General features: G+C 44.4%; 1 protein-coding gene across 15 annotated transcripts in view; it reads left to right on the forward strand.

The window, feature by feature from the left end:
* LOC135913786 (putative protein kinase C delta type homolog) overlaps positions 1-25,910 on the forward strand; it is a 725,274-nt gene that overhangs the window by 649,603 nt on the left and 49,761 nt on the right. For 12 of the 15 annotated variants that reach the window (XM_070541297.1, XM_070541298.1, XM_070541300.1 and 9 more), the window contains 4 exons: positions 1,489-1,662; positions 5,705-5,796; positions 7,274-7,336; positions 17,200-17,338. In XM_070541297.1, the coding sequence (XP_070397398.1) occupies positions 1,489-1,662; positions 5,705-5,796; positions 7,274-7,336; positions 17,200-17,338 (468 nt within the window). Of the gene's footprint in view, positions 1-1,488; positions 1,663-5,704; positions 5,797-7,273; positions 7,337-8,215; positions 8,352-17,199; positions 17,339-25,910 lie in introns of all 15 variants that reach the window. The other 3 variants (XM_070541302.1, XM_065446433.1, XR_010568111.1) reach the window with 2 other exon arrangements.

Raw genomic sequence — 25,910 nt, forward strand, 5'->3', positions numbered from 1 at the left:
TGGCGCTAAATTTGTAGCAAAAGTTGCGCGTCTGATCCGATTGTGTGCGCGACGCGAAAAGTGTTTTACGTTATATACTATTAAAGGAAAAATCAGACATCATCTCGTCCGCAGCAATTGCTACAAAGGGAACCCGTACGGGTTTCGTTTGTAATTTTTCAAATTTTTCTTCAACTGAGAAGCTTTTCTTTCGAGGAACCTGTATGGGTTTCCTTTGTAGCAATTGCTACGAATGGGTGGATGTCTGATTTTCCCTTTAATAATTACTTCTCTCCACCTTGCGGGTTTCCGCGGTACTATTACGTCAAACGTTGTATATTATACGCTGACACAAGCGATTGCTCTGGAACCTAAAGTGAGTCACGTAGAAACAGCCAACGCACTTGGCGCATTAGTTCGATTTCCAGGACAGACGACCGCGCTCGCCGCTGTCGTTGTACTTTGCGTGTTATGTCTTTTTGGGCACACAAGTTATGGTCACGCACTTAAACTGTCTTAATGAGTTATGGACACATACTTTGTAACTGGCTCTGTTCTTCCCCGTCGCTACAACGTGGCAGCATGGAGCCGCCATTTCCGAACCTCGCCATTTTTCGTATCTCGCGAGAAACTGGCTTGGTACTGCATTTACGAAACACTTCCTGTACATGATAAAACGTGTCTCTAGTCCGCAGTGTTCTTGTGGCCATCCAGACAAAGATGTGCATCATCTCCTCGAGTGCACGACATATGGTCCACAAAGAAGGGTTACGATCCACAACAAGCAAACTTGTTGATATTAGACAGAAGACCATTCACTCTAAAAAACATTTTTGGCCCATGGCCAACTGCGGGCCTTCAGAAAAGAGCACTTCTCGCTCTGAAAAAGTTTTTAGATAACAGCAACATTTTCGGAAAATATTAAATATCAGATCATCCGAATACGCTAAACGAGTAACATAAACGTTGTTCGTGGCTCATAATTGGTTAATGTGGTGATCGCAACTTTTACGCAATATGTATAATTATGTTCTGTACTTGCAGTGCATTACATGTGTTGTGTTTCTCGGCTGTTCAAAATATCTGACTTTATATATGCGTACGAGTACTGAACTCATGCACAAAACTTTGCGATTCGTGTACTGTTGGACTGTATATTTTTTATTCATCCAGTGTTCTACTGAGTGTCATATTTTGTGTCGCTATTCTCCATTTCTGCGCAAATTTGTTTTCTTGCCAAGTGACAAGGAGTAGCCGGTGCCACCATAAAGGCGCCAACCTCTCCTAATATTCATTTCAATAAAAAAAAACTTGATTGCTCCTGTTGTGCTGCGATGGTGCAGGCATGGGCATTTCCATTTTTCATTCGTTTTCGTTGATCAATTTACGTATTTGTGTCTTCCTATGCTTTTATTTTTATTTAAATAAAGACGTCGGACGCTGGCTAGCGTTTCTCACGCAATTCCGGCTCCGAGAGCGTAACACGCCGGCCCCGCCGCGATGCCGCAGGTGCTGCTGGCCGAGCTGAAGGGCACGAAGCGCCACTACGCGGTCAAATGCCTCAAGAAGGACGTGGTGCTGGAGGACGACGACGTCGAGTGCACGCTCATCGAGCGCAGGGTGCTCGCCATGGGCACGCAGCACCCGTTCCTCTGCAACCTGTTCTGCACCTTCCAGTCGCAGGTGCGTGCGCGCGCAGATGGGGAAAGGACGGTAGAGCCCAAAAGATAAAACGTTTCCATGACGATTGCCACGAAGTCTTCGGTCATACAGTACATACTAGTATACAGAAAACGCGGGAAAGGCGGGAGATGGAAATTCGAGACGATGAGCAAAACGAGAGAGAAGGCGAAAGCGGGGAGCCAACGTTCCGACCAGAGGGATTGAAAAAGAAATGCCCTTCTGTTCGCTCCCGTTTTACCTCGTTTTCGTTTTGCTCATGCTACTATAGGCACACACCAATGAGGCAGACCACCTGCTGCACCGATAGACTTTATGCCGGAACATCTAATAGGTCCTTAATAGGAAGCTTAAGCTCAGGAGCTCCTCTGTGCAAATGCGTGGCAAAGGAGAACTTTTTTTTCTGGACAACTGTCAGCCAAATTTAGAATGCTTGTTGCATTTAATATAACAAAACAGAATCTAGTAATTCTAGCAGAAGGTTTTCTTAATCTGCTCGACGCTTTAGAAAAAATTACTGAAAATTCCAAGTGGTCCAAAACTCGATTATTATTATGTTTAGAACATTGCGTTTCAGCAATGAAATGAACATCACAATTCCTTAGGTATGCGGTACCGGATAATTCATCTAAAGCGGTGAAAATTGATGTGCTTTACAACGCTCTGTAATGAGTCCCCAACTTGAAAGTAAGGCTTTAGTAGAGTCCATGGTTATATTGCGCTCAGTTTTACACAAACGATATTAAGTGAAGGACAGGACGTGGACGGACGTCCGTCCACGTCCTGTCCTTCACTTAATATCGTCTGTGTAAAACTGAGCGCAATATAACTATGAACGTTCACCAACTAGCCCCCTTCATTGCTTTAGTAGAGTCCTTAAAACATGTAATGCTTTTGCGTAAGCTGTGAGTATACATCATATCTGTGCGCTTGAGATTCTTTACCAGATGCAGTTTACAGAACTGCGATATCTGTTTTCGATGCAGAGTTACAGATTTGCAAACCATTGTTGCGGCTATATTTTCTTTAACGTATCAATATTTGGCAACATCTATAAAACATTCGAGGCCCTCAATCAAAGTACTGCTCCCAAAAATTGCTAGAATTTCTTTTTCTCTATCGGGGCAATGCATCTTGTTATAATTGGTCCAGCCGCTGTCTCATATCATAATTTTTGCGTTTTGCAAATATTTGAATCTGGAAATTTGGGTTGGCGCCGAGATAAAGCTTCCTCTTAAGCAACTTAAGTATCGGTGGCTAATACTCGTTGAACTCGGGAATCTTTGGTGGACTATTTTAACGGTTTGAGCGGACAAATTGATCGTCTCGCCCAAAAGGTGAAGCACAAGAAGCGATAGCAAGATAGCATTGCGTTCAAGTTCTTCGGACAGTGTCGTAACAATACACGGGGGCATCACGTTTTCATGACGCAGCACGCGAGGTCACTGCCGATGCGCTGCAGAGACAACGCCCTGGCAGCTATGCCAGGTGTCTCAAAACGCCGGCTTAAAGGCCCTCAAGCTTAAAGGTTTCACGCTGGTGCGATAAGGATGGTCGCCAGCGGCGTTGCAGGCATCGGACCTCAAGTACCGACGAAAAAATATCGGCGTTTGTCAGTTCCTAATGAAAGTATTAGATGTAGCTTCAACTTGCAGTTTGCTATCTGTTCCACGTAGACCATTTTATTCAGCTCACTATGGTACGCACACAGCTTGTCAGCTGTTAGGCTTTAGCGTGTAGGCACACAAAGGTGCCGAAGAAAGCCGGAAATGAAGCGAAAACCGGAGCTGAACCATTATATTCAGCTAAACCAGAATCGAGCTTATACTTCTTCCGCCAGCTTAGAACTTTTTGGAAGAACCGCTCAGGACCAGTTCGACCACAGGTTCTGCGCAGTGGCGTTGTTTCGGTAATTCTGCGAGGGCAGGCGCCTCTTGCTTTTCTATTATGCGCAGTGTGCGATGTGCTACCTCGCGAACAATCGCGCAGTTCCAGAGTGATCTCGCTCACTCAGCCACACGTGCGCGCATGGTCGCTTCAGCTGTACATTGGGCGTTTAGTGAGCGCACACTGCTTAGACAGAGCGTCACCGACGCTCAGCCGTCGTGGAGGACTCAAGGCTTGGGCTCAGGGTATCTGCTGTGTTCAGGCACAGCAGTGCACTGGTTGGGCGTGTTAGAGTTTGTACTGTGCTTCAGTGGTGTTGCTTATGTAGTGCGATTGGGGATTCGTGGAAGTTCTCCGCGGCAAAGCGAAGACAGCGACAACATACTAAAGCGGCGGAGTGGGTATTGTTCCGTGATGCTCGATTATTAATAAGCGGCATCGCAAATTTATGTAATTGTAGCGCTGTTTAAGCTTTTGGGGGGCATTTCTTTTTACTTCTTAGGCCACTTACGCGAAAGCTCTGGGGAAAGCCATGATGAAAAATGTATTGTTCTCGAATGCAAAAATAGTATTCGTCCGGGATACTCATGTCGCGAAAATGTCACGTTATGTGTACCAAGTTCGGCTCTGTGTTCATACTACAAAGTTATCTGGTTGCATTTGGCCGGTATTAAGACACTGTGACATTGTGTCCCAATGTACTCCTAGGCTATCATCAGTACTCCTCGATCGCTCTCAAATGCGAAGTGCGTTGTATTTTGTGTTTTTCCCTATAATTAAAGAACAACCTTGGTCTGATGTAATTTTGAAATAAATAATATAGTGGTATTGCGTTAGCACACCCGGCCAATAAAAGAAGCCGTGCCGTGTTAAAATCTTAACTTAATGTTTCGCATCTGTTCAACACTAGATGTTTGTAAACGAGAACTTGAAACTTCAGTGTTTCAATTTTTTTCAATATGAGATTGAAAGTCCGCCCCTTAAAATTTGATAAATTGCCGTATAACGTAATTGTTGAGGTTAGAACAGGTTCCATTTCTGTTTTATGTGTTTTTGAGAGGCACCGGAGCTTTGGCAAGGTTATGCGTGCCTGTTTTATTTTGTATCTCATTTTTCACTCTAATGGCGGAATATAGAGTGAGTGTCATCTGTGCATTTAAAGAAGAAACATTTCTAATACCTTTGTCCTGTACGCGCGATGCCCAGTGGACCAACAGGCTCGATGTCGAGAGGAAATATTTGACCGAGCAGCTTAGAGCGGCCTTTCAAAGTCAGTCAACTCTTTCGACCAGTTCGTAAACACATTTACTGTTGTATCGCTTCGTACACTGTGACGCCATGTCACTGTGTCTCGATTGCCTTAATTATATGATAGATTTTCGTGATCTTATTTCTGATTCGATATATCACCCACATTGAAGCAAGCAATAGCATTCGAACTGAACTGATGGAATATTTTGTTGCAGTCATTCCCTGCGAGTTACAAAGCTGTGTCCTTGCTTTTTTGGGAGGCCGTCAAGAAGTAATATCAGTCATCCACGTACTCGTTATATCTTTTCACGTATCACGAAGTCTGTGTATTCCCTCTTTGAGAGAATGTAGTACGAAGTGTCCGTGCACCGTACACGTTCGGTGGATGCGCACGTGGTAGTGCCCCTTTCATTGTTGTTTCAGCTATGCTACAGCCGTATACAATACAGGGTTTTAGGTTAGGGGACGCAAGCGGCAGAAACTAAGGGCCACATTACTGCGCATGCGCAGAGCCCTACGTCTGTGTCTGAGCGTGCACAGTACCGTCGCCCCTAGTTCTTGCGTACGCAAGCCACTTGCGTCCCCTAACCTAAAAGTCTCCATTGTCTTCATTCACATGGCGTAGTGCGTCTGTGACGCAGACATCCACAAAATACATTCTGCATTTCTTAAAATCCATACTAGGCTAGGTGATCGCTTGTGACTGACACGACATTAAGCGCTTCAGTGTGTCTCCACATGCGAAGCTGTGAACTTGTTTTTCCATTTGTTATATTTTACCCACTCCCCATTGCAGAGTCGCCAGCCAAGTTTACCCTGTTTCACCTTCCCGTTTTTTACGTATCACTTCCCTCACTCTCTTATTATACGTAGTGCAAGAGCATCAAGATTATCTTTTTTTTTCCAGAGCCACCTCTTCTTTGTAATGGAGTTCCTGAACGGAGGCGATCTGATGTTTCATATACAACAGTCCGGAAAGTTCGACCAAGATCGAACAAGGTGAGCAACGTGGACCGCCTTATCTTGCAGTAACTGAAATCCATTTACATATTCTAGAGTCGCAGGGGGTGTATTAAATTTGAGAAACAAATCAATTACAACGTCTTGAATACCTCAACACTGTGGGGAAGTGTTCAAAGACAAGGTTTATAAAACAAGGCCTGTCAAGCCATTGGCTTCTTTCTGAGGTTACCTTGCACTGAATGATACAGCCGTGCTTTGTTGAAATCATGATCTGTGAATTAAACACCACTTGCCTTGAAATATTATTCAACTTCGTTTATAAAAATTGATTTCATCTATACTAAATGACATAAAGCGTTAGGGATAGCGGTTCGAGGTAGCCTTTAACCAGAGGAACATCTAGTTAAATCTCCCCCATTGAATGCATTTTCTATGTATCTGGCGCATTTAACAACGTGTTTCCAAACTTCGAACAAATTTTCAGAAGGGGTGAGCGGGTGAAAAGACAAAAGGTTCTCCACATCTTAATCTTCGCTCGGTATTTCGGTAAACTAGGCTCACCAAAATTACAACAGTGATGCACCTTGAGTAAGCCTGCTCAAGCCACTTCCAAACATTCCCCATCTTTAGAACATATGCTGTACGACTCCGCTCTCGGATCAGACAATACAGCCGCTACAAACAGTCATCGGGATTATTTATAGTTGGTTTTGCTGGTCATAGATGACACGAATATCTGCAGACCCTTACGTTTTTGCCTAAATAAATATCATATATGGCCGGATTTCGAAACGTGGCGCCCATAAGGGATTTCTCAATTTGCTTTATGTTGGTCCTCTATAACCACCAAGCGGGTAGCCCTTTCAAAACAATCTCCAATAATTGCTATGGCTTTCTCTACACCAATTAAATCCAATTTATTGGGAAAAATATCTACAAGCTTTGAGCTCATTTGAAACATAGGACTTTTTTACACAATATCGTACGTCTTCATAAATATCTTAATTTCTAAATGTGTTAGGGAAATTTACCAAAAATGGTTTTCACCATAGTTTACAAGTCTGCTTTTAGAGTGAAAGCTTTTCGTTTGCTTCTGCGGTTTTCGGCGATAGTTACAGACAGAAATTAGTGTTCTGCTTCAGGCTACTTAAATTTTAGAATTTGAAAGCAGCCAAAAGATACAACTTATGAACCGATCCGCCACATCTTTGACTCAGAAGCCTAAGCCTCAACACCCCCGCCTCCCTACAGCACACTGGACGGAAATAAAAAATAACGCACCATGAGAAGCGACGGAGTGACTTCGCAAGTGATCAATCAAAATTAGCTAGCCGGGCGACTCTACGATTGCAAGCGTTTGTAATGTGTACTTTCAACAGGCAACAGCGCAGATAGCCCGCATTCGCTTACAAACGGTGACACTTGCGATTATATTTGGTGACGTTTCTATTTCTTCCGCAGTTCTTCGTGTACTTGCTTCATGTAAAACTGCTATGTTCGTTTGTTTTTCCAGGTTCTATGCCGCCGAAATTGTCTGCGCCCTAAAATTCCTTCACAAAAGGGGCATCGTGTACAGGTGAGCAAAGCACTTTCATTCGTTCCTTTAATTCACTTAATTCGGTTCTTGTAGCTGAGCATCGCAATGGCTAAAAACTAAAATCGTTTGTCATTGCAGATAGTTCTTGACGTACAAATATCAGTATATTAGTCGCTATTCAGTATATTAGTATATTAGTGTGTTGTTCAATTTTAGAAAACGAAGCTCCACTGAGGAGTTATGTTATTGTGATGCTTCCACAAAACGCAGCAGCAGCATTATCTTTGTGCAAGATAATGAAGCCGTATTGGTAAATTGTCGTCTAAAAAGGAAAAGTGAATCAGGGCACAAACGGAAGAGTTGCTTAATGCGAAATAAAGTTTCACTAAGAATTTCGAACTTTCTTTTTTTTAGCTACGTTGAGAATTAAACTGTGAGTTTTAGAAGGGCAGAAATTCGGCCTTGTTGGTGGTACGGCATGCTGCAAATGAAGCGCAAAAAAACAGGCACATATCGAGTGGTAGCGCATGCGCTGTACCCTCCGTACAACCGTGTTTCTTACGATTCACTTGCAGTAAGTGGGTTTAACGTTCCGAAACTGCGCAGTCAATTATGATGGGCACACCCTATTTTAATACACGACAGCTTTGGACAGAGTTAAACGTAATGTACAGATGTATTCTAATCTGCACCAGTGGTGCTCGTCCTGATGCTTAACCCGGCTACATTCAACATCAACTTCCACGATGCATCGAAAGTCTCCTGAAATGTACACACATAACTTACTCGTTCGCTGTAGGTCTCAAATGAGTTAGAATATTTCTTCGCGCAGCCTCAGCATTAGGCTCGTGTATATGTGTTTTTCGCACTTTTATGCGCGCACTGCATCTGTGCACTTCCAACCCGTCCTCCTCCCAGAGACCTGAAGCTCGACAACCTCTGCATTGATTCGGACGGTCACGTGCGCATTATCGACTTCGGCATGTGCAAGCTCAAGGTGTACCGGCAGCAGCCACGGGCCTTTTGCGGCACACCCGAGTACATGGCGCCGGAAGTAGGTTGCCCGGAAGTGCAAAGAGCGCTCGCGGAAATCACACTAACACATCTACCCCCCTCTTTTATTTGCGGTGAAACTCACGCTGCTTGCAAGGCGCGTAGACGAGCATCTCTGCCAGTCGCGTTTGTAAATGAAGTTCGCGACCCCTGCCACGCAAAATCTGCACGCTGCGCGTCGAGGGAGACTAAAGGCAAAAAGTAATTTGAGCTGCGTTAGTAAATTACGCTACTTAAATTTAACAAAGCCACTCTTAACGTGATGGAACGCTTGGTAAACCAGGAAGTATGCAAAGCTGAATGACGGGTGGCTACTCCGCCTTGAAGTAGCCGCACGAGTTCGCAGTGACACCATGGATTGCGACGGCAACCTGTTCGGGCGAATTTATTTTTTACTGGTAAAGATAGACTGAACTCGGCACTCTTTAGGAGCGCTTACTGAGCCATAACGCCCCCAACACGAGAAGATAGTTTTAAATCAGTGACGTCAGATTGACCTACCGGCGCTGTGGTGTCGGTGCAGAATTCAAGAAAATAATCTGTCCTTCATTATCGATTTTCATAAAAAAAATGTTTGCCACAAAATTAAGAAGATAGTATGTTTGTTATCTTAAGTAAGAAAATCCAAGCGCCATATCGCATTAAATATGATGAGAACTTCTTCGCCATTGTTTCTGACCATAGAGAGCAGTAAGATATATAAAACGTTAATTCAGTGTGAGTCTAATTATAGTATAGTAATTATTACTCTAATTAACTTGACTGAAGTACCGACTTGTAACCGTGCTCAACCGTATCGAAACATTACTACAGACGTTACGTTAACCTTATTATGCTTAAATCTGAATTTTGAGTGTCAAACTAGGTGTCCTAGACTGATTCGCCTTTGGTGCATTGAAAAATACGTTACCAACCTAAATTAATCTGCTGTGTTTCTACAGTGCCCTTTTAAAGGGGACCGTAAGGAACCACAGTGCGTTGTTTTAACCTTGTTAAAAATTTCTGCGACTCAATTTGCATTCATTTGGAACGAAAATGATTTTTTTTCTTTTTGCATCGAAAGCACAAAACCACGTCTTCCTATCTTGAACGGCGCGCCTAGCTGCTGCACCGGTGCGTTATTGTGGCGTGACATATTTCAAACTATAGTTTCGCGGCGTTTATTCAGAAAAGGTTCTCGAGACTCATTGGGTTGAAAGGGCAATGTAATTCTCGTTTACTGAAAAACCATTAACTATTCCGCTACGGATGCTGCCCTAATCTAATGAAGCCACGAGGAGCTAAAACAAAAAATTCCATCCCCTTCTTTCGGGAGACTGCGCCCCCCATCAAGACTAATATTTCCGGTATCCTCGAAGTGTAATTCACTTTTCCAGCGTAGCATAGCACTTTTCTTTAGCGTCGCGTTAAGGAAACTGAATCAGCTTTCCACCAGGTTGTGTTAGAGTCCGCCTTCGTTAGGAATAAGTTTCGTCAGGAAGGCTGCAGGTACGCTACTAGAGAACAAAAAAGTTACTAGAAAACAGAGTCCCTCGTTTTTGTTTCGGATGTGCTCGCTGCTTGAGGTTCTATCGCTCCGCAACAGCTTTTGTCTCAAAGTTCAGCTTATACAATGCGAAGGCCACCCCACTGGCTTGATCGTGTTTAGCTTCCATGGATAGGAAGAATAGATTTGCAAGGAAGATTTGTGCGTAAGTAAAAAAAAAACAATCTTTCGTGCGATTCGCTTGGCACGGGTATTATTAGGTAACCGATTGCCGATTGTCGAGGTGCTCTTCGCGAAGCGCTCTAACCTAACTTTGGAGACCGTTTGCGCCTGCATGTACAGTAACCCCAATGGAAGCATGCATTCCGTCGCTAGATATTAGTGTGATTCCTATGTGGTGAGCTGCGTGCTAGCTACTTCGAGCGTTTGCTTTGAGACCTGAGAAAAAGTGTTAGCGAAAAGCGAATGTTTCTTTGTTTCTCTTTGCCACCTTTTCCCTGTTTCTTTGCAGCATGCAGCATTCCGCACACTAAAATGCTCGAGAATTGTGAAAGACGCCGAACAAAATAAGAAATAAGAAATGAAGACGCAATATTTAGTGCTGGGAATACAAGCTAGGCTTTCTTTTCTCTTTTGTCTTCACAGAACTGTGCTAAGAACCTGACGTCAAAATACTCACTAGTTCATAAAATAGAAAGTAGGCATACATTTGAAACTATCATCTGTTTATATTTTTTAATAACTTCGTTCTCTACTTCCAGTGAACGCAAGCACTGCGCTTGAAAAAATTCCCTCCCCTTCCGGGCTTTTCCACAAGTTATCTGAATGCGTATATATCATCTTCGCTATGTTGGGGGGAAAAAAGACATCGCATACTCTTCCTGTCGGCGCAGTGCCGTCAGAATCGGGCGTCATGGACAGTATGACATCGAGACATTCAGTAAGAAAACAGAAAACCGCTATAGTGGCACTTTTCGATGTGACCAGTGCGTAGCAGACAACGGCGAAGAAATAACTCTGCCAGCCACGATTCGCATGCATGAAATTCCGAGCCGCATAGTTTGAGGCACATCCCCAGCAATTCTTGTTTTTTAGACCTTGCCTTTTTTTCCCTTTGCTGAAATGAATATTCTAGTGACGTGGAGAAACCGAATTGCTTCAACAGCAGACGGGAAGCTATCTCGCAAAATTGCACGGTCAGTTCTGTGCGAATGAGGACTGCGAAAACAAGCACATTTCTCGTTCTAGTCTTGTGCCAGACTTCCCTTTAGAGATATTACGTTTCATCCGGAGGGCCAACGTGTTCGTCCGGCATAGAAGAACAACGACAGGCGCATTCATTTTCGTAATGGAGTAAGGAGGTGAGTGTCATGCAAACGCGGCAGCAAAAGCAGCCTGTATTTATTTAAACTTATGAAACCTGCCACCCATCGTTTCAATTCTTGTTGCTGCGATAGTTGGTTCGTCTTGTTCCGCGAAGACGCAACCAAGTGCGGAAGAAAGCTTCAAAAAGTGCCGAGCCCGAGACAACATTAGCATTCATGGTGTCGGAGAGGCGCAGATATTTGAAAGACACGTGTAGAAGTGGACAAAAGGAGCTGGATGGTGTTGTCCACTTCTGCGTATTTCATTCGTCTGCACCATGAATATTGACGGACGGACCCTAGCAATCAACCGTATGAAATCACGACAATCATTCCCTCATCATGCATGCACGTGTACGCTCCTTCTGTTCGGCTTTTCTTTTCGAGGTCCAGTTATCGTTAAGCCCATAACCCAGTTGCCTGTATCTCTCTCGCGTCTTTTCTACGAATATAAATAACTACTTTATGCCCAGTTATGCATCACAATACGGGTTCCGTGATATCTTCGTTCACGCATTCCACAGAATGTCATTCCCTCAAGTAATGAATCTGCACACAAAAATGACCATCTTCAATATTAAAGCTGTACCACACGTTAATAGAAGCGCTGCTGGTGAAACCTATGAAATATAGCTTCGTTCTCTCGACTACAGCCAGCTGTAACACATCAGGCGTGGGGTGTCGTTGTGATGTGCCCCGCCCTGCAAAGCTGAAACTCATGCCCTGAATGGTTCAGCACACACAGACAGCAGGCCTCTATCTACAGCAGGCAGCCGTAGTTTCCCGTTAGAGATTTTCACAAACTCTGCGCGCGATGAAGATTTTGGAGGCCGTCCGGTATGCATGGCCGCCAAGATCCCTGGCTCGCGCTGCGTGAACGCTCTGGTATGCCTGCAGGAACGATTATCCTACGATGGCGGCTGTGAATTCCTGATGAATGTTTTCCAGTCTGAGAAAAAGGAATGACGAGGTTCGCTAGGAACTTAATCAATTTTCAATTTTAGTGTCACCTTCGTGTGTTCGGTAAAGATTATTCTCGGCAAGGCCGTCATTTCCGTTAGGTGGTATTGGCCCTGTTATTCTTGACTACACCATGTGCTCAAGCTGGTTAGAGAATGATTGTATCGGAATGGTACAGTGATAAAATGAGGAAACAAGAATGAAACAATGAATTATACAAGAATGGAAGTGACGGCTGCTATTTTGTTGCTGTTCCGTTCGCCTCCAAAAGCGCCCGTCGTTCGCCTTTGCTTCATCCTATTGTTTGCCTCATATTTTACAGTTTCAGCACTGCCTAGCACTTCTTCCTGACATTTTTTTCTGAACTCGAGACAACCCTCACTGTCATAAAACTTATGAGCGAAAATTTGGGGGCGTAAACACAGAATGAAGCAAAGAAGAAAATAGAACAACTATGTATACCTCTACCATCACTGCAATAATTTGCAATCACTGGCTAGATAAATAGACAGCTACGACGAAACTCTCGCATTGCGCATTCGAAGTTCACTAAAACGGTGAAAATATTAGTATGATTAGTGGCACTCGGAAGGAGAGAGATTTCAAAAAGCTTCAAGTGAAAACTGTGAAGAACCATTTTGCTGATTTATACTTGTACACACGTGGCAGCTTATTTATGAAGGCTGTCCTTTCCTTTTTTTCTTTTTGCAGAATATATAGAAATTTGCGAAATCACCTGTGGCAAACAGCAGAGTAATAATCCTTGAAATGTATTACTTAAAGAGCTGGGAATTACTTGCACGAGAAATCAAAATTCGTAAACGAATAATTAACAAAACTTACTAATTGTCTTTTTTACTAAGTACATTACGGTATATATCGCAATTTATTAATTGTAACTGATGAATGGAATCCGTTTCGAGATGGGCGCCGTCAAAAATTTCGATAAAGATGCACTGTTGCTCGAATTACTTTCCTTAAGAGAACGTCGTCTTATGCATTGAACACAACGGTAACTGGAACGCCAGTGTTTTACGAAGCACACTTTAGAAAAGAATGTCGCGAAAATGGTGTCATCCTGAGAAGTCGTTTGAAGTGTATTCGCCATGCGAAGTCGCCGGCTACAATTGGTAAATTGCAATATGTGCCGTACAGTGGTTAGACCGAAACATAATTAGTACAGTTTTATTACTTAATTTATTATGCATATTTATTTCTTGTGCACGAAATATGAGCTCTGTTAGCGTAATCCAGCTCAAGAACTAGAATTGTGCTATCCACCACAGGTGATTTTCTATTTCTGTTTACTCTAAAAAAAAGCCGGTAGATATAAACGATTAAGTATTTCATTGGCTTGCTATTTGGCAATTATGTCAGAGGCTTCGCTTCGGCAAAATTATTTCACTTGTCGAAGCACCCGGTACACTGGGCAAAAGAACCACCCTAATTGCCACGCAGTTCGCACTAAAGCCCTACTCGCGAATGGTGACACCTTCTTCTACCTGGGACCCTTGCCATTCTGGGAAGTGGCCACACTACGATGTTTCTTTCTTTGCTTTCCGTCTATTACCTCTCCACTGGTCCGAGGCTGTCTCGTGCACATTGGTGCCAGTGCCGTAAGCCAGTGCGTCGTTTAGTGTCAGCGCTTCCCGCATGTTGGTGGGCCGTCGTCTCCAGCTTCGGTTTTCAGAGGGAAACATCTCAACAGGATGCCGCGGTTGTGATACATTATGTCGTGTTATCTTTCTATATGTCACGTTGCGTGTTCTCCACTTGAAAATGGTATTTCGTACTCTTCTTTCTTTCATTTTTTTTTGCGGACGGGAAAGGGCTAGACCCTGCGACAGATTTTGACATTATTAGCTGTACGCTGTGATATGACTAAAACGACAATTTAGGACTTGTGCATTGAGAAAAGCAGCTTCAATCGCTACTAGCTCTATATACAGGAGAAGAAGTAGCATGCGGGACAACGTCGAGACCAACCACTCAATCAATCAACTTTTCCTGTGCTCACAAAAGACCAGATTGGCATTTTGGATCAGAACGCTACGCAAAGAGCCTGAAGTGGCCCCACAGTCCATACATAGCAATGCAAAGCAACCATGTGACCACAAAATACGGTCCGTAAGCGATGAAAGTTCAAGTGTGCATCAAACATACAAGCACGGAAATTTGAAAAGACTAATATTCAATGAAGAAAAGAGCTATATTGCAATCACAGAACTCGAGCTACCTCAAACACTTCCAATCTAAATCAACTAAATAACACGTAACAGATTCGAAGCTTAGCTTCAGTGGCAGAGCATACCGGGATAAGGGACTCCTGCTTAGCTACTCAAAGGATGTTAAATTTCTCACGCTTAACTACGCTGGATATAAGGGTCGCGGGTATTTTTTCTTTTCACCCGAAAGCACGCGCGCATTGCGTATGGCAAACTTCCGCGAACTTTACTTGAAACTGCCAAGTTCAGATCCACATAGTAACGAAGTATAAACTACAGCTAAGCGTGATAGAGTTTACCACGAAGTAGCAGGCAGCCTAAGCACCGGGGGAGCCAGTATATTACAGAGAAGGTCTAAACGAAGCAATATCCAAGTAGAAAAGAGGATGCAATCTAAATTCTGCGAATGCAACGAATAACAATTAAGTCAAATGTGTCTTAATAATATAGGGCAGGAAGAGTTAAAAACACACGTTCAAATATTGATAAGCTCTATGTTTGGATTTCAACTGTCGTATGTGCGTCCTTACCGTTGTTATTTCTCTTTGCAACTCTAGTAGCCGCATTAATTTTGCCGTCATTGCCTACAAGCTGCAGCGTTTATCGTTCTATTCGGACGTGTGCTAAATATGGGTTCACGTGGAATCATTTCTTTCCTCGAGAACAACGGCGGTAAGTGGTTGTGTTGAGAGTGTGACATCTAAACTGCATGGTGTGTGTGTTTCTTATTTTTGGAACACTAGGTAACATTCCCGATTTAAAGTACCTGTAGCAGCCTTTTATGCGAAAGGCATTTACATATCTCACATGATTTAGCACAAAACAGTCCTCTTTCTCTCTGTTTCGATTGCTAAAATGTCAAAAGCGATGTTTATTCTTATTATATTTTCAAGCGAAACCACACCATAAAAAACGGTGTGCATTTTTTTTTTAACGTTTGGCCAATCAGCGTCTTCTATGTCTGCTAGCATGCTCTCAACTGCAAAATGGTTCCATTCACTTGCCTAAATTAGAGACCCGCACTGTGGACACAATGCAGCCGTAAAGTTTCTTCAAATCCCTATTCAAATTATTACTACTATACTATTTTCATCTTTCGGTGACTAGCTGGCACCTTTGGTTCATTCCCACCTACGATTCGCTAGCGCATAGCTTGTTCTGTTGTACCATGGGAAGTTCTTGGCGCGTGAGGGCGCGGTTCTCTGCACAGTATTGCGTATGTAAACTCTAGCTGCTCGATCGACTAGGTCTGAACCAAGTAATACTCACTCTGTATCACATAACAGTCTTCATGCTAGTTCACTGCAAATACATACATACATACATACATACATACATACATACATACATACATACATACATACATACATACATACATACATACATACATATATATATATATATATATATATATATATATATATATATATATATATATATATATATATATATATATATATATATATCAGAACATGTCAGGTGCATTTTCCACCATTTCGCACACACAACATCCTACCGTAGGTGAAGAAATCGCAAGCGTACGTTGCCTGAGAGGAGCAGCCTTCGGATTATGATCGGATTATGATCTTTCGGAACACTTGAAATCACTGCGAGCAAGCCTGCGGACGAAGTCAGTTTTCCTCCAGTTTTGTTTTCGCCTCACAGTCTAACGCAATACTTCCTCCCCGATAGGCCTTGAGCAAGCATGCCGAGTGTTGTGCCGTGTTGATAATGCTTCGTTTCGTACTACATAGCGTGCAATGCTCTGAAGTTTGCCACGGTGTTTCGCGGCGGCTGCGTTGGTCATTGATATATCGTGTCGGTCACAAATCCACCGGCGCTCGTCTGTAGACGCAAGTCAACAATCCGGGCCGATTGTTGGCAACGCAAGTGTGAATCAGGCCTAACCTTATACACTTACGTGCCCAAACGTCGGCACACTCGTGTTATCGTGCTCCGCCGTGGTAGCCGAACGCAGGACCTTGTTCTCGGCTGCAGAATGCCATTCGCGGTGGCCAACGTTTTTAGTCGAACGACTGTAGAAGAAGACATTGCGCTTACAACTGCATTTTCTCGTTCGAATTTCAAAACTACGTCGTGAAGGCACTTTAAACAGTAATTATGAAGTCTTCCCTACTGAAACCATGATTTCATTATTCGGCACGCCGTAATAAGGCACTCCGGAATATTCTTGACCGACTGGGTTTCCTTAACGTGCACCCAATGCGCGGTACACGGGCGTCTTTTTTTTTTGCATTTCACCGTCATCGACATGCTGCCGCTGTGGGCGGGATCCGATCCTGAACCCTAAACTTCACCACGGCGTCACCACGGCGGGTACAAACGCAATTTAGAAGATGCCGAATTCGCCATGCCGTCTAAACCGGAGAGCTAAATATTGAGTGTGCAGTTGTTTCTAAAGCAGATAAGTATACACAAAAAGCATTCCTACCATGATAACACATAACGATTGATTGAGGTCTGCGACACAGAGGCTCCTGCGCCAAATCTGTGGCAAAATACGCTGGAAATAGGGCTAAATTACGTTTCGTGTGGTTGCTGGTTAATGCTGTCCCGTTCCCGATATTACGTCTATAGGCGACGACGCGAGGCGAACAAGCCGAGCGGAAAGAAACGCCCGAATGCGCCGAAATCGCCACGTGGCCGCGATGCAGTTGACAGGCTGCAGGTAAAAAGGAAGCATGACGAGAACGGCCGACCGCAGCAGCTCAGGCGACGTTGCACGCTATGTGTACGACACGGAGTGTTAGGCGTGTGTGGTGTGGACACTAACACGGTGGCCCTGACCGCCAGAGACCTGAAGCTGGACAACGTGCTGCTGGACCGGAATGGCCACGTGAAGATCGCCGACTTTGGCATGTGCAAGTGCGGACTGGCGGACGCCGAGAAGACGTCCACCTTCTGCGGGACGCCCGACTACATCGCGCCCGAGGTGAGGGTGCCTGACGCCTGACTCCTATTTGCGGTAGCGGTAGTAGTGGTACAGACTCTGTGTTTTAGTGTAGGCATACCCACTCTTGGGATTTGCCAAGAATCTGGTGCTGCAAGAACGAGTGATCGTTGTGTACGTCAGTGTAACTGATATGGAATACAAGTTGAGCACATAGCTAGCCTTCAGTCGAGAGAAAGAAAAAAATAATAATAATATATTGGGTTTTACGTGCCAAAACCACTTTCTGATTATGAGGCACGCCGTAGTGGAGGGCTCCGGGAATTTCGACCACCTGGGGTTCTTTAACGTGCACCTAAATCTAAGTACACGGGCGTTTTCGCATTTCGCCCCCATCGAAATGCGGCCGCCGTGGCCGGGATTCGATCCCGCGACCTCGTGCTCAGCAGCCCAACACCATAGCCACTGAGAAAAAAAAAAGAAAGAAAAAAAGGGAAGTAAAATGAAAAAAAAGCAAAGCGAGAAAGGCTAACTTAACAAGGTGACGGCACGATGTCTAAGAGGAATTTTCGAATCAGAAAACATTCCCGCTGCTGCGCCTGAAAGTGGAAGTACTGGAGGAAATCGGAGCAACAATGGTAAATCAGGTTCACATCAACATAGCCATGTTCCGAAAGTATTTTTCATATATTATTCAAGCTCGTCGCGAAGGATGGAAATAGTTATCTGTGGTTTCGACTTCAACGACAAAACACCATTGCGATAAGGATGCCAGGTCATCCGTGTGTAAATGAAACATGGTGCGATGGGCGTGAACTCGTGAAATCAACTTCAGGTCTCCGCGTTTGGCAAAATTCCCTCCTTCAGATATCTAATCTGTCTCCCTGAAAGGTTTTCTTCTGTACTCCAGCAAACTGCGGTCGCACGACGAAACGGATTTTACTTTGCTGACAGGAACTCTTGCATAAGAAGTCATTAGTTGGCCGCTGAATGAAGATATTTACGATCACTTGACACAAAAATGATATTTGCGAACTACGAAACCGAGAAAACGTGAGGAGGTCTGTGCCGGAACTTAGTGCTAGCTGTCTACCGAAGAGCAACAGACAAATACGAAGGTGAGAAAAAAAATCGCAAACATAGGATATAGTATACTTTACATTCTGAACAATTGTTTATGGGAATGCAACGATGCTGTGCATCTTTTCGAACTGGTTACACACGAAGTTTCTGCACTGTCATTGCGGTCCGCCATGTCGTTCATGGACAAACAGTTATTAGATTAGCAGCTTCCTCGAATGTTGTCTCAAGTTAGTGTACATAACGGTCACGTGCGTTCCTTCTAAACAATTTCAATTCATAAATTATTCCCGTACAAATCTTGAAACATTGTTATAATACTAAATTAAGAACTGCTTTCGACATGCACTCTCGGGCCTTTTATTACTTGGTCACATCTTTACTTTCACTCAGGCAAATTGCATTATTTCTTGCCGTGCAGAAACGCATGCATCCTAATGTCACTAGACGTATCGAATGTCGTTAGACAGAAGTGATACCACACTTTTCTGAGTAGCGGGGTTATACTAGTCCCACATAGGCACAGCGTTGGCCAGCTCAACCTGTTATGCAGTCAGTTCCTGTATAGATCATTACCTCTACTGGACAGGACAACCAACCTGTGGGCTGGTCCACCAATTCGATCGCACGACCACCACCTGTTCCTGGTAAATTAATGCGCCCAAAATAATCATGTTCTAATACAACGTCTCGCTTTCTAAATGACAGGGCTACTCGTTCACAAACCAAGCCAAGACAAGTTTAGGTAATTTTTTTTTCGTTCTCAAATGTAAGCCTTAGAGGACTTAGCCATCGGTGAATTGGAAAGAAACACAAATTTTATGGTAGCTCCCGTCAAGAACAGAGGGGGGAAAAATTAACGGGTGAAAAGAGTGAGATTTATTTATTTATTTATTTATTTATTTATTTATTTGTACATACATACATACATACATACATACATACATACATACATACATACATACATACATACATACATACATACATACATACATACATACATACATACATACATACATACATACATACATACATACATACATACATACATACATACATACATACATACATGCATGCATGCATGCATACATACATACATACATACATACATACATACATACATACATACATACATACATACATACATACATACATACTGTCAATCTCAAGGATTATAACTGGAAAGCAAAAAGACAAAGCGATTTAGTACAAGGCAAAGAATAAAACATTATACAGTCAAAGGTCGCCCAATTTACGGCTGTAATGCATACAACAAACTGCAAAAGTAAGCTGCGCAGAGTAAATTGTATTGGCTCTTGACTTATATGAGAACAAAGGCAACAGCATAACACTGTTTTAAAATTTTAAGGCTAGTAAATCGCTTTCAATAGTTTTGGAGAAACGGTCTAAAGATGTGCCACTGCTGATGAAGGGTGTCAGGTTATTTCATTCTCTTATCGCCAGGGGACAAACGAGAATTTGAGGCCATCTGTGTGGAATTTGTAGGAAGCAAGGGTACGGCATTGTATAACCATCATGAGAATCGACTTCTTTATACAGAATGCAGTCCTCTGCTAAGAATCTGCATCTGAAATTAACATACGAAATCAGATCTGTCACAAATCACAAAAATAATACAGGTGCCAAGAAGCCACCCTGCGGTACACCAGAGGTCACCAGTTCAACTAAGGATTTCACATGATTGAGTTCTACGAATTGCGATCTGTCGGTGAGGAAGTCAGTGATCCAGTCAAGAATTTGTCTCTTACCCAGGATAAATTTAAGTTTCAGAATAAGTTGTTTGTTATGCGACACCCTATCAAAAGCTTTATAAAAACCCAACAGAACGAGATCGATTTCTTCTTGATAATCGATGCTTGAGGACACGTCATGGACCAATTCCATAAGGTGGGTTACCGTAGACATGCCTTGGCGGAAACTGTGTTGAAAATGAGATTAAATTTTGTATTCTTCAAGGTTATTCGTTATGGGGGGGGAGGGTGTTTTAGGATTACGTGTTCGAGCACTTTACCAACTGTACAAGTTGTGACACTCGTCTATAACTGGAAGATTCGCTCTTATTTCTGCACTTATGTATAGGAATTAGTTTTACTGTTTTCCCATCTTTTGCGATATTGAGCAACGGCAGTAATCGATTAAAGAGCAAGCACAGGTACTTTTATATCTACTCGGCATATCTCTTTAATAACGCATTAGGTATGTTATTCGTTCCGGAGCCTCTTTGTCCATCCAAGTTCGAAAGTACATTAAACACTCCTGCTTCTGAAACAACTATTGGTTTGATGCAGTTTTCCTCCCTAATTTCTGTTGAGCTGCTTTCCGTCATTAGTGGTGAAAATAGATTGAAAGTAGCTATTTATTGCCTTTGCATAATTACCATTTGTTTCACGCGTTTATTGGGCTGTTTTTCGGACTTTGGGATTCATATACTGCCAAAATTTCGTACGGGAACTTTTAATGAATCTCAGTGGGGTTTTCCTGAAATAAACAGACTTCGCTGCGTTTATTTCAAGAAAGAGAGAGAAATTTATTTACAGAAAGGCAGAGAGGTCGGCCTGAGCTATAACTTGCTCTGGCCTGCTACTCGACACTGGGGAAAAGGGACGGGGAGGGAAAGGGCTGATGAATGATGATGGTATAAGGAAGAGATGCGTATATACAAAGTCACAGAGTTGTAGCATCTCCAAAGCCATGCGCCCAGCCCAGTGGCTTGGAGAAAAGCTATAGCGGCACTTGTTACCAAGGCTGCGCTGTTTGCATTAGGCCAAGGACCTAAAAGAAACTTGTCTGATAGCGACCTCTTATGGATCGTTGCAATGGAAGAGACAAGTTTCTGTCGTTCTTGCGCGTACGCGGGAAGCACGCAAAATATATGTTCAAGCGTTTCTGGCACCTCACAGTATTCACAGTTTGGGCTAGTATCATTGGCACCTATCCGATGTCTATGACGGTTGGTGAATGCTACACCAAGGCGAATCCGGTGCACCATGCTCATGTGGCTTCTTTTGAACTTGTGAGGCATACGAAATTTCATTTCTTGGTCCCATTTGTGTAATCGCTTGTGTCGTCGATCTGGTTGGATCCAGTGTTCCAACGTACGGTTCCGTATTACACGACGAAGTAGGGCGTTTGTGTCTGTTCGTGAGAACGGAATGCGTACTTCACAAGCATTATTTAAAGCAGCTTTCGTTTCAGCGTTTGCCTGTTCGTTCCAGATCACGCCACAGTTTGAGGGTATCCATTGAAAGGTGACATTGTGGCCATTTCTAGTTGCGTGTTCGAGACACTCTGTAATTTCCATAGCCATGGAATTATACGGGCCCCGTCTGAGGACACAGTCAATCGTTTGAAGAGCTGGCTTGCAATCGCAGAATATTGTCCATGCGTGAGGAGGCTCCTCAGAGAGAAATCGAAGTGCCTCCCGGATAGCAACAAATTCTGCGGCAGTTGATATTGAGCTATGGTCTAGTTTACACCTTCGAGCGATAATCATATGTGGAATGACAAAGGCTGCAGTGGGGGCATATGGTGTGACAGAGCCATCGGTATACACGTGTACAGTATCTCCGTACTCTGCAGAAATGTGCAACAGGGTCAGTTGCCTGAGGCCAATAGATGCAACGAATGACTTTTTAGTAGTTCCAGGGATCTGCAGTTTAACGACAGGTTTAGGCAGAACCCACGGGGGTATTCTTGAAATACAGGCGGGAGAAAATCTCGACGGCAAAACGCTTTGATGGCGCGATATAGTCCTTGAAAAGCTGGAACCTGGGTGGGTGGCTGGGAGCGATGACAGAGGATGGTGCCTATGTCGGGTCAACACGCGAAGGTACATTCGAAGAGGCTCGCACAGCAAGTATACCCCAATAGGACAAGCACGAGCTTCCGCTATTGTTCCATTGGTTGGAGTGGATCGTGGGAGACCCAAACATGTGCGCAATGCTTGAGCTTGAATGCTCTCCAGCGCGCGCACACAGCTAAGTCCCATGCTTGAGAGCGCCGGCATGCTGTACCGTATATACCCTACGAATAGTGCTTGGTACAATTGGAGCAATAACGACTCCGAGGGGCGCCATCTCGTTCCTGCAACGACACGAAGGACTTGCACAAAACTCTTCAGCTTTGGCCTCAGTGCGGCGACGTGTCTTGACCAAGATAATCCCCGGTCTATGACTAAGCCAAGGAATCTGTGGTGTGTAACCGTAGGTATCGCTACTCCGTTAACGATTATCGGATATCTGGTCACTTGTTTTCGCGTGAATGTAATCACGAGAAATTTTTCTGTTGAGAGTTGGAGGCCTTGACGCCGCAGTGGAGGCCTTGACGCCACAGATACTTAGTTCTGCTTGCCCTGCACGTTGAAGTCTAGCACGCATTTGGGGACGAGTGGCTCCAGATGCCCATATGCATATGTCGTCCGCATATGTGCTAATCTTCACCGTGCTAGGAAGTTCGGATGCAAGGCCAATCAATGCAACATTGAAAAGAGTTGGACTGAGAACTCCCCCTTGTGGAACGCCCCGATGTATATGGTACTGTCCGGTGTCGCCATCACTTGTCGACATATACACCGCGCGGCCACTGAGGTAGCTAACAATCCGTGCATATAGCCAGCCACCGACGTCTAAATCTTCCAGTGAATCAAGGATTGCATAATGCAGTGCATTGTTGTATGCGCCCTTAATATCCAGAAAAACAGCTCCAACTAACCGACGGCGACTTCTTTCCTATTCAACAGTGGATACCAAGTCGATAACACCGTCAATGGAAGAATGGTCTCTTCTAAATCCGTGCATAAAATCAGGAAAGCAATTATTTTTCTCTAGAAACCATTGCAGCCTTGACAAGACCATTATTTCCATTGCTTTGCCGACGCAACTGGCTAAGGCGATCGGTCTGTAGGAGGAAAGCTCGTTAGGGCACTTCCCCAGTTTAAGCAGCGCTACAACGCCACTGCATTACCAACTATCTGGAACATTTCCTGTCTCCCACGTCGTATTATAAAAATATAGAAGAAGACGTCGGAATTCTGTGCCAAGATGGCAGAGTGCAGTGTACGTGATTCCGTCTGGTCCTGGTGCCGATGAGCGTCGAGAAACCGAAATCGCAGCGTCAAGTTCTTGCATCGTAAACGGTACTTCGAGTCGTTCATCAGGTGACGGGGGCGCGATGGTGACAAGGGATGAAGTCACTGCATTAGATGCGTCCACAATGAGTTCACAGTAGTCCTCTGCTACCTCCGATTCAGCCCGGCATTGATGTAGAGCCACCGCACGGAATGGGCGTCTTTGTTGTGGAGTTGGCTGGAGACTTCGTATGATCCGCCGGACCTTAGATAGAGGCTGTCTTGGATCTAGGGATCCACGGAATGCCCTCCAACGTTGTCTGTCAAGCTTCTCCAGATGTTGAAGAACATGTCGTTGAGCTAGGCTACTGCTCGAAAGATCTGACGGTGACTTTGTTCTTCTGTATCGCCGTTCCTCGCGGCGACGGATTGCACGAAAGGCCTCATACTGTATGTCGACCGACTATCTGTGCCTCGGTATGCTGACTGATCTGGTTTTATACCGCAGGGTAGAGGCAATGATGTCCTCTATTTCGGATGGAGATGTCATACTCTAACAGGCGGTGTCGACAGAGGTCCTAAATCCAGTTTGTTTGACGAATGCAACGTGAGGCTGAACGGCGAAACCAGCTAAAGTGAACGTAAGTGGCGAGGTGGTCACTACCATGAGTCTCTAGATCCGTCGACCAGCATGCTGAAGACAGAAGGCTCCTTGATACAAACGTTAGGTCAGGACAGCTGCTGTAGGACGTGCCACGAATAAATTTATGAGACCCGTCATTGAGCACGTTTAGTCCCTGACTACACATGATGTCGGCCAAATATTTGCCCTGAGAATTCATCGAAGTGCTACCCCACAGCGGATGGTGCGCGTTAAAGTCACCAATAACAATATGAGGACCTTGCGATGCTTGCAGCAGAGACATCAGGTGCGAGCAATCGATCCTCGCTCTTGGGTGGATGTATCCTCCAATCACTGTAACCGTGCGACATGTGTTTTATGGTAAGGCATACGTAATCATTAGTAGTATGCGATGCGACATCATGCCTGAAATACACCAGATCGTGATGTATACAAACTAACACATCGCTTGAGGCTTGGTTGTTACGAGACCACATCTGGACATATCCAGAAACACGGAAAGAAGAATCCATATTAGGTTCCCAGAAAACAATAACTGGAAATTGGTACTTAAATACCCGCTGTCGGAAATCCGCCAAACGACCACGTAGACCTCGTGTATTCCACTGCATAACAAACGATTGACGCATCCTTTCTTCAAACATCATCGCCATGCTTGCTTAGTGAAGAACCACTAGCAGTGGTTCCAACACTTCCAGTAGCTGCATGGCAGCCTTGGCAGCCGGGGTATTTAGGCCGGAAAGAATACTGCGCATGGAGCCCATCCGACTTTTCAACTTTCTCATGACGTCAATGTCATCCATCTTTTCATTTTCTTCAGTGCGTGTAGGAGCGGTGCATAAGGGCGTTCCCGCAGGCCTTGATGGTAACGAGGGCCACTGAGTCTCCGACGTGTTTGGGGCCGATGATGAGTCGCCTTGTACTTTCGTAGCATACAAAGGCTTTGAGGCACGTCCCTCTTCATTCCTGAGACTAGGATGGGGTGGATGCTGCACTTCAGCTGTCGTTCCTTCTACGCGAGGAGGGCTGTGGTCCCATTGATGTCGGTGTCGTCAACGGCGTCTGTGGTGGCGGATAGCCCTTGCCGCTTCGCTGTGCGTGGAATGATCTCTACCCATCTTCTTCAGAATACCCATTTCCTTCCTGATCTTTGGGCACTCTTCTGACGTTGTGTCGTGGGCACACCCGAACAATTTGAACACTTCGCAGCAACGTCGCAATTGCTGTCTCCGTGAGGTCCACCACATCGTTTGCATGTAACTGCACCCTTGCAAACTGCATTGACATGCCCAAGTTTCATACACTTGTGACATTGTAAAACCCTCGGCACGTAAGGACGTACCGGATGCCTCACATATGCAACCTTGACGTGTGTTGGCAAAGTTTCCGACTGGAGCACTAATTTCACACATCGGGATCGTCCAAAACGGCGCAAGCTGAGCACAGGAGCTGACGACGATAACAGTTTCGCCAGGCCAGTGTCTGTAATATCAATGTCCACGTCGTAGATGACGCCTGTCGTCGCTTCCTTGCCGTATGTGGGGAATGCGCGAACAGGGATGTTTCCCAACTGAGTGACGTTTTTCGGTGTCTCCAGTATTGTTGGTGTATTGACCTCCACCGAGAGGATGTTCTTTCGAGCGTTTATACGTATTTCTTCTATTTGACCATGGGCAGTTCGTTGCAAATATTCCGACAGGCTCTGCCTGTTCAGTGAGTTGAGGTTGTCTGTTGTCGTTGTTGGTACGTATGCAATAGTGTATGACTACTTGCCACTTGCCTTTCTCGTCACCTGGCGACTGGTC

This window comes from Dermacentor albipictus, chromosome 6 (assembly GCF_038994185.2).
Source record: "Dermacentor albipictus isolate Rhodes 1998 colony chromosome 6, USDA_Dalb.pri_finalv2, whole genome shotgun sequence".
Taxonomy (NCBI): Eukaryota; Metazoa; Arthropoda; class Arachnida; order Ixodida; family Ixodidae; genus Dermacentor; species Dermacentor albipictus.